General features: G+C 41.2%; 1 protein-coding gene across 2 annotated transcripts in view; it reads right to left on the bottom strand.

Moving 5' to 3' along the window:
* The window catches only part of SBF2 (SET binding factor 2), a 483,232-nt gene extending 473,272 nt beyond the window's left edge, over positions 1-9,960 (bottom strand). For both annotated transcript variants that reach the window (XM_029956586.1, XM_029956585.1), the window contains exon 1: positions 9,771-9,960. In XM_029956586.1, the coding sequence (XP_029812446.1) occupies positions 9,771-9,825 (55 nt within the window). In that variant the 5' untranslated portion in view covers positions 9,826-9,960. The remainder of the gene's footprint in view (positions 1-9,770) is intronic.
* Between the last annotated feature and the right edge of the window lie 3,578 nt (positions 9,961-13,538).

Here is a 13,538-nt window from a genome sequence, read left to right as displayed (position 1 = left end):
CTGGTTCTCCATTAGGTCTCTCTTGTTTTCCTGCTAGACCTATGAGTGCAAACATATGGTTTCTGTCCTTCTCTGCCTGGCTTACTTCACTCAGCATGACACCCTCAAGGTCCATCCACTTTCCTACGAAGGGCCATATGTCATTCCCTCTCATTGCCATGTAGTACTCCATCGTGAATATATACCACATCTTCTTGATTCAAATTGGTTTTGACCCCCCACAACTCTACTATAATGTTCTAAAGTCACTATCTGTATTACTAACTCCATAAGCCTAGTTATCCTTCTTATCAAGTCCATGAGCCTATTTATTATAGACTACTTGTGTCCCTCCAAAAATCATACACTGAGACCTAACTCCCAATGTGATAGCATTTAGAGATGGAGCAAAGTGATGGTATTTGGAGGTCACTAGGCCAAGAGGGCTCTGCTCATGAATGAGACGAGTGCCCTTATGAAGGAGGCTCCAGAGATTTCCCTTGCCCCTTCCACCATGCGAGGATATGATGAGAAGACCACAGTCCATGAACCAGAAAGCCAGCCCTCACAAGACCCTGAATCAGCCTGGATTTTGATCTTGGAATTCACAGCCTCTAGAACTGTGATAAATAGATGTTGTTTAAGCCACTCAGTCGATAAGTTGTTACAGCAGCCCAAACGGACTAAGACACTACTGTTAGACCTCATTATACATTACATCTTCAGAGCTTTTGATATTTATTCATCATTTCCTTCCCCTCAAAATTCTCTACACCCAAGGTTTCCATGATATCACACAATCATGGTTCTCCTGCAATACCTCTGACCACTCCTAATTATTACTGCTCTATCTAGCTCTTAAATACTGAATTTTCTCCGGGCTACTCCTTTTTCCACCTTATACACATTTCTTCAACAATCTTATTTTATTCGTTATATCTGACAATCAGTTGGCTATGGGTAATCGCCAAATTGTATCTCTAATTTCACTTCTCTTCTTATATCCTGATCCATATATCTGAACACCTAAATGACTTCTCTACCTTGAGTAGGTAAACACCTTTAACATATCCAAAACTAAGCTCAGCATTTCTTTCCTGCATCCAAATTTGTTTCTTCTCCTCAATTCGCTATTCATTCATAGCATCATTACCCATCCAATTAACTAGTTGAAGACTTTGTTATCCTCAACTACTCTTTCTCCTTTACCTCTCACATCCATTTCACTATTAAATTTTGCTAATTTGAGCATTCAAAGTTCTCTAGGCTCCATAACCTTCCTTTCCATTCCCTGTAAAACCTCCTAAGTTTTCTCACACTGGTCTTTCTCCTTCTAGATCACTGCCATTTGAATTATATTTGTATGTTGTTTCTTGCTTGTCAAAATCCCCATTTTTCAACAGACCCCACCATCTACAGAGTCAAGGCTAAATTTCATAGCCTATACAGAACCTATCATAATCTTATCTGAACCCACTCCAGCAAAGCTCACTTCAATTCCCATCTACACTGTATTTCTCTCCATTCCTGGAACAAGACAGTCACATCTCTATGTGTTTGTCTCTATTACTGTAATCTCCTTTACCCTCTTATCCACATGGCAATGCTTATTCATCTTACATAACTTGACTCTTGATTTTGCTCAGGTCATGATCCCAGGGTCATGGGATCAGGTCCTAAGCTGGCCTCTGCACTGAGTGTGGGGCCTGCTTAGAATTCTCTCTCTCCTCACTGCCCTTCTCCCCAGCTTGTGAAAGAGAGAGAGAGAAAGATGAATGGAGAAGGGGGGAAGGAACGCAGGTTGACTATGAATTACATTGGTTCCATAATAACCAACAATCAGTTTTTAAAGTATCTCAACCTATATGAACAGGTATTGTGCATAAGTTTACCTCTTAGCTTTTATCACTTACACTGCCTAAATAAAACTGATGAAAACCTAAGAAGTATTTCAAATCTTTTGCTAATACATTAGATGAGTTGATATGAAAGAATACAAGAAATTCAAATAATTATGATACTTGATTCCAAGTTAAATATTATCTAGATAAGCGGAATAAATTCTAAATGTATCAATGGATAGCAAAAGTAAACAAAAAGAGGGGTGCCTAGCTGGTTCAGTCAGTATAGCATGCAACCGTTGATCTCAGGGTCATGAGTTCAAGTTCTATGTTGGGTATGGTGCCTACTTAAAAAAAAGATATTTAACTTGAAAAAAAGTAAATAACAAAAAAATTAAAGTCATTAAGGGATTTAACCAATGTGGTCATTATCAATTTTTCTTGGACAAATTTCAGTAAAACTATAAGGAACAATAAGAAAAATAAACATAATTGGTTAAATAAGTTCACCTGTTTGAAACATGGTATTTCCTAATTTCCTAAATTTTGTCCAGGGGTGCCTGGGTGGCTCAGTCAGCTAAGCCTAAATATTGTCCAGAGTCATTTGCAAAGTCAAGAAAATAAAGTCTTAATTTCAAATTATCAAAACCAATCAGTCATAAAAATCAGTGATTTTCAAGTTATATTCTCCTCAGCATGACAGTATAAGAGCACAAAACTGTAAACATAATAAAGTGAAATGATAAAGTTAAACTAATATACTCATAAAACATAACCAGCTACTGAAGATGTTTTTCTGTAATTTTATAGAATAATCTTTCCCTGGGGCACCTGGGTGGCTCTGTCAGTTAAGCGTCCAATTTCGGCTCAGGTCATGATCTCACAGTTCATGGGTTCAAGCCCTGCATCGGGCTCTGTGCTGACAGCTAGCTCAGAGCCTGGAGCCTGTCTTCGTATTCTGTATCTCCCTCTCTCTCTCTGACCCTCCCCTGATCATGCTGCCCCTCTCTCTCTCTCAAAAACAAATAAAACACTTAAAAAATTATTTTTTAATTTTTTTAAAGAATAATCTTTCCTTATGTCATCAACATTGAGGGAAAAGTAAGAATACTATGGGTATCTTTTTATCATATGGCTTTATTTTATAACTTTGCTAAATTAATTTTTTTATTTTGAGATAGTTGTAATAAATAATACAGAAATCCCATTTCTCCTTACCCAGTTTCTCCCAATGGTAACATCTTGAAGAATTATAGTACAATATCAACACCAGGATACTGACATTAATACAAGCTATTTTCTTATTCAGAGTCCCCAGTTTTACTATATTTATTCACATTGGTGTGTGTGTTTCACTTCTATATGATTTATCACATATTAGGTTCATGTATTAACCACCTAGTCAAGACAGAGAAAGTTCTATCACATCAACAATAGTCAAAATATGGAGAGAGCCCAAATGTCCATCAACTGGTGACTGGATAAAGAAGATGTGATGTATATGCACATATATATGTACATATATATAATGGAATATTACTCAACCATCAAAAAAATGAAATCTTGCCATTTACAATGATGTGGACGAAGCTAGAATGTATTATGTTAAGTAAAATAAGTCATTCAGAGAAAGACAAATACTGTATGACTTTACTCATATGTGGAATATAAGAAACAAAACAAATGAACATATACGGTGGGAAGAAGAAAGAGAAACAAACCATAAGAGACTTTTAATGATAGGGAACAAACCATGGGTGGGAGATGGGCTAGATGGGTGATGGGTACTAAGGAGGGGACTTGTGATGACCATTGGGTGTTATATATAAGTGATAAAAATCATGGAATTCTACTCCTAAAACCAATATTGCACTGTATGCTAACTAAAATTTAAATTAGAAAAAAGGAAGGAAGAAAACCCAAGAAACAAAATAGTTCTATCAACATAAAAATTCCTCCTGTTACCTTTTTTTAAATTTACAGATTGATTGATTGATTATTTTGAAAGAGAGAGAGACAGCATGTGAGTGGGGGAGAGGGACAGAGGGGTAGAGAGAAAGAATCTTAAGCAGGCTCCATGCTTGGCAGGGTTGGAATATCACGACTGTGAGATCATGACATGACCTGAGCCGAAACCAAGAATCAGACGCTTAACCAACTGTGCCTCGCAGTCACTCCCCTCATGTTACTCTTTTATAACCACACTCTTTCCTTGTAGCTTTTTGTATTTTCCATATTTCCAGCAATGTGTATTCATTCAGTACATCTTTATTAAAAATCTACTACTGCCAAACACTCTTTTTGGATACAGTTCAAATTGCATTAATTATTTTTAATGGTTTGTAAAAGCAATTTTTCAAAAGACAAAGTTGTCTTTCAACCCAATTTTAATGCATATATATATATATATATATACATATATATATATATATATGAAAAAACTTAACTAAGAAGTATTACTGGCGCACTTGGGTGACTCAGTTGGTTAATAAGCATCCAGCTTTGGCTCAGGTCATGATCTCACGGTTCATGGGTTTAAGCCCCGTCGGGCTCTATGCTGACAGCTAGCTCAGAGCCTGGGGCTTGTCTTTGGATTCTGTATCTCCCTCTCTCTCTGACCCTCCCCTGCTCACGCTCTTGCTCTCTCTCTCTCTCAAAAATAAATAAATAAAACATTTTTTTAGGGGCGCCAGAGTGGCTCAGTCAGTTAAGCATCCAGCTTCCGGCTTTGGCTCAGGTCATGATCTCACAGTTCACGGGTTCAAGCCCCACATCGGGCTCTGTGTTGACAGCTAGCTCAGAACCTGGAGCCTGCTTCGGATTCTGTGTCTCCCTCTCTCTCTGACCCTCCCCTGCTCACGCTGTCTCTGTCTCTCAAAAATAAATTAAAACACACACACACACACAAACACTTTTTTAAAAAGTATTATTAAAAAAAAAGTGTTACTAATTGAAAAGAAACTTTAGGAACACTTATAGAGTGCATTGATTAATTCCAGGAAAAATGTGGCATTAAGTATACAACATTTCAGTATCATATTATCATAATCTGATTAGCTTTTAGAGAGACTTAGGTAATAAAATCATAGTAATTCCCAAAGAAAACTTTATAATAAAGATGTACAAAATGAACTAGGTTTGTTCTTGACTTACAATTCAAACAAGTACACAGATTTAGTGGATTTTCTTCCAATAAGTTTTTACAAAGGGTTTTAACATAAAAAGGACTATTCAAAGGATACAACTCAGGACACAAGAGTACAAATGTCTTAAAAGTGCTCCCAACTTAAAACATCTGCTCTTCAAAAGACACTGTTAAAAAAAAATGAAAAGGCAAACCAAAGATTGAAAGAAACCAAAACACCTGATATGGACTTGTATTTAAAAATAAAAAACAAACAAAAAACCTTTAAAATAAGAAGCCAAACAAACCAATAGAAAAGAACAAATATTTCATCTGAGACTTTACAAAAAATATTCAAATATAATAAGCACATGAAAAAGTGATTAATATCATTAGTCACCAGGAAAATGCAAATTGAAACCACAGTGAGATACCATTATATATCCACTAGAATCACTAAAAAATTTTTTAATTTTAAAAAGTAAAAATATATAAAAAGATCAATAGGAACTTTTATATATTGCTGGAAAGTATGCAAAATGGCACAGCCAGTTTGGAAAATAGTTTAGCAGTTTCACACAAAGTTAGACACTTATCAGATGCCCCAGCAATTCTTCTCCCATGTATTTATCCAAGAGAAATGAAACCATATGAACACTCAAAGATCTGAATGCAAATGTTCAGAATTACTTTGTTCATAATAGCCAAAACCTGGAAACTCAAATGTCCACCAAATGGTGAATGAATAAATTCTATCACTTTCACCAATAAAAAGGAGCAACTGACAATACATACAAAATGGATAAACCTCAAAACATGCTTTTTCAAGTGAAAAAAAAGCCAGACATTAAAAAAACTATATCATTCCAGGGGCACCTGGGTCGCTCAGTAGGTTAAGCATCCAACTTCAGCTCAGGTCAAGATCTCATGGTTCACGGGGCTCTGACAGCTCAGAACCTGGAGCCTGCTTAGGATTTCAGGTCTCCTTCTCTCTCTCTGCCCCTTCCCCACTCGTGATCGTTCTCTCTCTCTTTCAAAAGTAACATTAAAAAAAATTTTTAAACATTATACAATTCCATTTAGATGATATTCTAAAATGCAAAAAAGGACAAAAAACAAATCAATGACTGCCAGAGGCTAGGGAGGGAACTGACAGCACAGGGGTAGAGCAAATTTTTTGTAGGGGCAGAAATGTTCTATATCTATACTGTGATTGTGGTAGTGGCTATATTTATGTATACACCTGTCAAAATGACTTAAACCGTTCAGTTAAAAATGCGAATTTACTATATATAAATTATACTTTGATAAACGTGACCAAGAAAAATCTCAAATAAAAAATTATAAGATGTCATATATTTTACTCTCTAAATTCTATAATTTATCAAGGCTTCTGGATTCCGTGACCTAAAAAAATAATCTTCCCTGCAGTGCCTGTCTGGTTCAGTCTATAGAGCATGGGACTCCTGATCTCGAGGTTGTGAGTTAGGGTTTACTTAAAAAAACGAAAAATAGGGGTGCCTGGGTGGCTCAGTCGGTTGCGCCTCCGACTTCGGCTCAGGTCAGATCTCACGTTCATGGGTTCGAGTCCCGCGTCAGGCTCTGTGCTGACAGCTAGCTCAGAGCCTGAAGCCTGCTTCCAGTTCTGTGTCCTTCTCCCTCTGCCCCTCCCCCTCTCATGTTCTGTCTCTCTCTGTATCAAAAATAAATAAAACATTAAAAAAATTTTATGAAAAATAAAAAATAATCTTTCCTTTCCCTGCTGTGGGATGGTGAGTAGTCATGATAGCCCTGGGTGGGGTGGTAGTTGTCAGAACCCAAGTGAACCAAGGAAGGGGCCCATGTGGGAAGGATAATTCAAAAATGTTCTCAGCCCAAGTACTGGAAGAAGGGTGTCAATGCAGAGAGGCAACCTGGCATGGGGCATGAGATATGAAAAGAGTGAAGAGGATGTCTTCACATGAAAGCAGCCCAGTGTGGGGTATCAGAGCCTAAGTGGGGTGAGAAACATATCCACAAACAATGGGGAAGCTGATATGGGGAGTCAGAGTAGGTTGAGGAAGATGTCCCTGTATTGGGATATCCTGGTATGGGCTGTTAGATCCTGAGAGGGGTAGTAGAGTGGGAGAAATAGAAGGAAGAATGAGCAGAGAAAGAAAGGCATCCAGGAGAGGAGGGGGTGGTAGCAAATATGAAAGACTGGTCAAATACAAGAGGATTGAGTATATTAAGGATAATGGAAACCAGATTTCTCACTATCAAAGAAGAGTATTACAAATATGAAAAAGAAAAAAAAAAACTAGAATGGACCCTGGAGTGTTGTACTGAAATTAGAGGTATTAGTGTAAACTCATCATTTTCAATATATACAGATAAATAAAAATAGATATAAATATATTTGTGTACATACATCTCTGTATTCCCCAGCTTCAACCATTAAGAGGGTCTGAAAACACTAACAATCCAGCACCAACAAAAATACTAGCACTGAGATCTTAGCATCAAAATGTCATTCTAAGAGGCGCCTGGGTGGCTCAGTCAGTTAAGCGTCCAACTTGGGGTCAGATCAAGATTTTCACCTTCATGAGTTCAAGCCCCATGTGAGGCTCGGCACTGACAGCTCAGAGCATGGAGCCTGCTTTGGATTCTGTGTTCCCCTCTCCTTCTGACCCTCCCAAACTCGAGCTCGGTCTCTCTCTGTGTCACTCTCTCTCAAAAATAAATAAATATTGGGCGCCTGGGTGGCTCAGTCAGTTAAGCCTCTGACTTCGGCTCAGGTCAGATCTCACATTCGTGAGTTCCAGTCCCGCGTCAGGCTCTGTGCTGACAGCTAGCTCAGAGCCTGGAGCCTGCTTCCAGTTCTGTATCCTTCTCTCTCTGCACCTCCCCCTCTTATGTTCTGTCTCTCTCTGTATCAAAAATAAATAAAACATTAAAAATTTTTCAAAAAAATAAATATTGGAAAAAATTCAAAATGTCATTCTTGGGGCACTCGAGTGGCTCAGTCAGTTGAGTGTCCGACTCCTGACTTCGGCTCAGGCCATGGTCTCGTGGTTATGAGATTAAGCCCCACCTCCAGCTCTGCACAGACAGTGTGCTTGGGATTGTTTCTTTCTTTCTCTCTCTCTCTCTGCCCCTCCCCCACTCTCTCTCTCCCTCAAAAATAAATAAACTTAAAAAAAAAAGTCATTCTCCACTAAAAGGATTCAGGGATCCCTAGAGAAACAGCTAATTACAGGACTAAGGCAGGTATAGTATAGGATAAACCTTCTTATGCCAAAAAGTAAAGACATGCTCAGAGAATGATGGGGACATATCAAAACCATAGAAGCCAGACTGAATGAGCTCTCACTAGCCAAATGAGAAACAACCTAAACATCAAAATAAACAGTAACAGAATATAATCCACTTTAAAAAACAAAAACCTTCATACAAGGGTGCCTGGGTGGCTCATCTGACTTTGGCTCAGGTCATGATCTCAGGATTTGGGAGTTTGAACCCCACATTGGGCTCTGTGCTGACAGCTCAGAGCCTAAAACCTGCTTTGGATTCTGTGTCTCCCTCTCTGTCTGCCCCTCCACTGTTCATGCTTTCTCTCTCTCTCAAATATGAATAAACATTAAAAAATTTGTTTTTAAATAAAAGTTTCCCACTAAAGGAAGTTATCAGAAGAGTAGTAGTGAAAGGAACAGTTGACCAAGAATGGATAGAACAATGACATTCTTACGCTACAGATGGCTGTAACCATCAACAAAACACAATCTCAGCATCTCCTCTGAAAGATGTAGGGATTATCTGCTGCTATATAAAATTCCTTGGAAATGTGCAACTGGAATTACCCTGAAACATATGTGCTTTCCAGTTCAATTTATTACATTAATACAGTAATACAAAGAAATGGAAGTACAAAAATAAACGTGCATGAACCCTGAATTTTCCTAAAGTTGCAGAAGTCCACCGATGAAATTAAAATACAATGCATGTGCCAAACTGTTCCTTATGAAGAAAATTCTGCGATGAATTAAAAGATTAAAACATGCATTAAACACTACGTGCCAATTGTACTCAAAAAACTTTTTTAATTCAAAAGAATTTTTTTAATCACACATTAACATTAAACAAGACCTTCAGCGGTCGGCTGACTGTCCTTATTTAAAAGATAGTGTTCACTCTGCAATGACTATCATATCTTGTCCTGAAAGAACAGGAAGCATTTCCTAGAAACATTTAAACTGCAGAGACCCCCTTCCCCGGTACCACGCGTTCACTGAGGCGGTGACTATCGACAGGCCTCTGACAACAGAGGGGTGAGGTAGCAGTGGACTCTCTTTGCATTTCCTCTTGGAGAGGACAGCCCCCTGCGTCACTCGTTACTCACTCAGGATGCAGGGCAGAAGTTTATCCCCGAGGAACCTAACACAGTTGGCTCCTGCCCTCCCAGCCCTGAGATCCTGGCCTAATGCCGCGGGCACCAGGGCACTGCCCTTGGTACCCGGCCTCCTGCAGAGCGAGGGTCGCAACACCCAGACCCGCCCCAGGCTGGCTCAGCTGGACCTCCGTGGGCCTCCGCGGACCCGGCCTCTTCCCCATTTTCTCCCCTCCCCCTCCCCTCGAGCCGTCCCTCACGCCCACCGCGAGGCTCAGCCCAGCCACGAAGGCCGGACACCGACCTCCCGCTCGGCCGAGGCCCGGAACGGCCCTCCCCGCCTCCCGGCTGCGACGCCCAGCCCCACGGAGCCCACTGGACAGCAGCGAGGAGGGTGGCGGGGGGGAGGGGGGAACGGGGGCGGAGAGGCCCGGGGGCGGCGCCCGCCCCACACCCTTACCTGGCTTCTCGTGGTCGTAGCCTACTACGATGAAGTAGTCGGCCAGCCGGGCCATGGCCGCCGCCGCCGCTCCCGGGAAGCAGGTGCCCGTCGCCGCCCTCGCCGCCGCCGCCCACCGGGCCCAGGAGGGCTCAGCATTTTCCCTGCAGCAGCAGTAGCGGCAGCGGCGGCACTTCAGCCATGTTTGACAACCGAGGCGCACTGTGCGCCTGCGCCGCGCCGAGCGCCTGCTCCTCCCCCGCCCCCACCCGCGCGGACGACCGGACCCGTGGCCAGCGGCGAGCCCACCCCGCAGGTTCCCAGGTCGCTCGGACTCCTGGATTTGCGGGGTGGGCGGCTGGGCGTATTCCCGCCACCGCAGCCACTCCAGGTGGTTCACTTGGAAGCCTGGCTGCACTTTTTTGGCCCACCTCCCCTCTCATATATTTTTCCTAAGCTGGGAGTTCTTCCTTCCGCTTTCTCTATTCTTTCTTTATGGACCTCGAAAGAAGAGACAGGGATGGTTGAGGGGTCTCCTGGAAAGTTTGGTTCTTCCCCTCCCCCCTCTACTCCACTTCCTAAGACGAGATTCTCCCGCCCTCGACTGGAGCATGGAATTTGCACTGCCAGGGCTTTTGCTGCACGTTTCCTGTTTATGTTGTGCAGATGGGAATTTTAGGAACATGCCACCGAGCAGGCGGGGGAGGGAGAGGCTTTTGCGCAATCTTGAGGCGCCTCGTGCTTCAGTGCTGGGTGGGCTGAGGGCGGTTGGCCTGGGCTTCCCCCAGAGTGCCCGATGGGCGTGGCTGGATTCCACCGAAGAATGCGGCATCCCCGGGATCCTCCTGAACTGGCCGTTTGAGTATGAGGGAGGTGGCTTTGTGTCTCCCAACGGAGCCCCTCCCGCTTAAGTTTTCTCCCCTTGCAGCGTTTCCAGGGCTCTTGGCAGCAGGAGCAGGTGGTGGCTTACAACATACCCACTCAAGCACGCAATAAAATTAGTGGGTCTCATCATCCTATCTAGGGATTATCTAGGTCACTTTCTTTTTTTGCTGCTAGTATTGATCGTTTCGAATTTGGATGGTGAATCACCCAGATGAGTTTCTTTTGTCATTTGTTTGTATCCGAGGAAATTTTAGTAATCCTATAAGTTACAGGTGTAGACTGAAGTTTTGGGAATCCCCATGGTTTGTAAATGTGATCATCTTCGGGGTTGCTTATCGCTACTCGTTACTAATTGAGGACTTGACACATACCATTATATCTGTCTGGTATACAGTAGGTGCTTAACAAATATTTTTAATGAGTGAATGTACAATTTCCCCTCAACTACCAACAGGAAGTTGCAATAGCTTGAACTCTGAATTCAGAGTCCAGAGAGTTGGAGTTTCAGTTTCTGAAAGTTTAATTGATCATTTCCTTTCTGTGCCATGCAAAAATTGAGAGTGTTGGGCTACACTGAAACTGAAATTCCCAGAAAGGAATACCTTAACTCAGAATTTGTTTGCAAATTGCTAGTGGTCAAACTTAATCAGCCTAGTTCCAGGGGTGGAAAGAAGATAACAGATTGATCTTGAGAATAATTAAACCAAAGGGGCGCCTGGGTGGCTCAGTAGGTTGTTTCCGACTTCGGCTCAGGTCATGATCTCAGGGTTTGTGAGTTCAAGCCCTGCATCAGGCTCTGTGTTGACAGCTCAGAGCCTGGAGCCTGCTTCAGATTCTGTGTCTCCCTCTCTCTCCTCCCGTCCCTTTCTTGTGCTCTGTCTCTCTCTCTCTCAAAAATAAACGTTAAAAGATTTTTTAAAAAGAGTAATTAAACCAAAAAAAGCCTCAGTCACACCTCATGTAAGAATTCTCTCTATAACTTCCCTGAAGAGCTCATCATCCAACTTGATCACTTTCAGTAAGGAGTAACTTTACTTCCTTGGGAGGCGGCGCATTCCATTGTTTAAAAGCTCTATTAGAAAGGTCTTACTCATGTTAGGTCCTATAACTTCCCCTACTCTCTCTGGAACTACCCAGAAATAAAAATCTATCCTTTAGTTAGACTTTCAGATTGTTAAGGCGGCTATTATGTTCCTTCCCCGTTTTATGTTTCTTTAAATTAAGGCAAAGGGGTGCCTGGCTGGCTCAGAAAAGCTGCAACGCTTGATTTTAAGGTGTTGAGTTTCAGCCTCATGTTAGGAATAGAGATTACTTAAATAAAACTTTAAATAATATATTAATGTGAAATTCACATAACATAAAATTAACCCTTTCAAAGTATACAGTTGAAGGGTGCCTGGGTGGCTCAGTCGGTTGAGTATCTAACTTTGGCTCAGGTCATGCATGATCTGATGGTTTGTGAGTTCGAGCCCCACGTCAGGTCTGTGCTAACAGCTAGGAGCCTGGAGCCTGCTTCGGATTCTGTGTCTTCCTCTCTCTCTGCCCCTCTCCCACTCACAATCTCTCTCTCTCAAAAATAAACATTTAAAAATTTATTTTTAAAAAAAGTATACAATTAGTGGTATTCAGTAGATTCACAATGTTGTATAACTACCACTTCTATCTAGTTCCAAAATAATTTCAATCATACTCAGTAAGCAGCCACTTCCATTCCCCTCCCCCAGCCCCTGGTAACCACCATTTGCTTTCTGTCTATGGATTTACCTGTTATGGATATTTGATGTAAATAGAATCATACAATATATGATCTTTCATGGGTTCTTTCATTTCATATAGTGTTTTCTTTTTTTTAATTTTTTTGTTTTATTTTAGTTTTTGAGACCGAGAGAGACAGCATGAGTGGGAGAGGAGCAGAGAGAGAAGAAGACACAGAATCTGAAACAGGCTCCAGGTTCTGAGCTGTCAGCAGAGAGCCCATGATATCACAACCTGAGCCAAAGCCGGATGCTTAACCAACCGAGCCACCTAGGGGCCCCTCGTATAGTGTTTTCAAGCTTCATCCATCCTGTAGCATGTATCAGTACTTCATTTTGTTATGGCTGAATAATATTCCATTGTATTATATACCCATGTAAAATACAATGTATCTATTTTTTCTTCTGTTTTTTGGGCTTTTGGTGTCATATCTAAAATTCCATTGCCAATCCAAAGTCATAAAAATTTGCTCCTGTTTTCTTCTAAGAGTTTCACAGTTTTAGCTCTAGTATTTAGGCATTTTGTGTTAATTTTTGCATATAGTATGACATAGGAGTCTCATTTTACTTTTTAAATGTGTTGAGTTTTATTTTATTAACAAGTGTTGGTTTAAATTATTTTAACATTTTTAGGGGCTCCTGAGTGGTTTCAATTGGGTAAGTGGGTGACTTCGGCTCAGGTCTGAAGTCATGATTACACGGTTTGTGAATTCGAACCCCATGTCAACCTCTTGGCTGCCAGCTCGGAGCCTGGAGCCTGCTTCAGATTCTGCATCTTTCTCTCTCTCTCTCTCTCTCTCTCTCTCTGCCCCTCTCCCACTCACTCTCTCTCTCACAAAAATAAACATTAAAAATTTTTAATAAATTATTTTAACTTTTTTTTTTTAATTGAAGCTTAGTTGTTTTCAAAGCCTAGAATCAAATGTTGTGTGCACTGTTAGGCATATCCCATCTGTTGGGTCATAGGGGGCTGTCATTCCATTTGCAAATGGGTGTTTGGTAGCGTAGGGGTTTTGACATTTCCCATGTGTTTATAAAGGCACCATGGGTTTGTATTCACATTTGGATACATTTAGCATACAGTGGAGCTGTGCTTTGCTTCTCAGCCAACAACTGCCAATCTGCTGAAACTGATAAGCCGTAACAAGGC

Source organism: Suricata suricatta, chromosome 11 (assembly GCF_006229205.1).
Source record: "Suricata suricatta isolate VVHF042 chromosome 11, meerkat_22Aug2017_6uvM2_HiC, whole genome shotgun sequence".
NCBI lineage: Eukaryota > Metazoa > Chordata > Mammalia > Carnivora > Herpestidae > Suricata > Suricata suricatta.
Note: the sequence above shows the minus strand (reverse complement) of the source record. Positions and strands in the feature narration are given on the sequence as shown.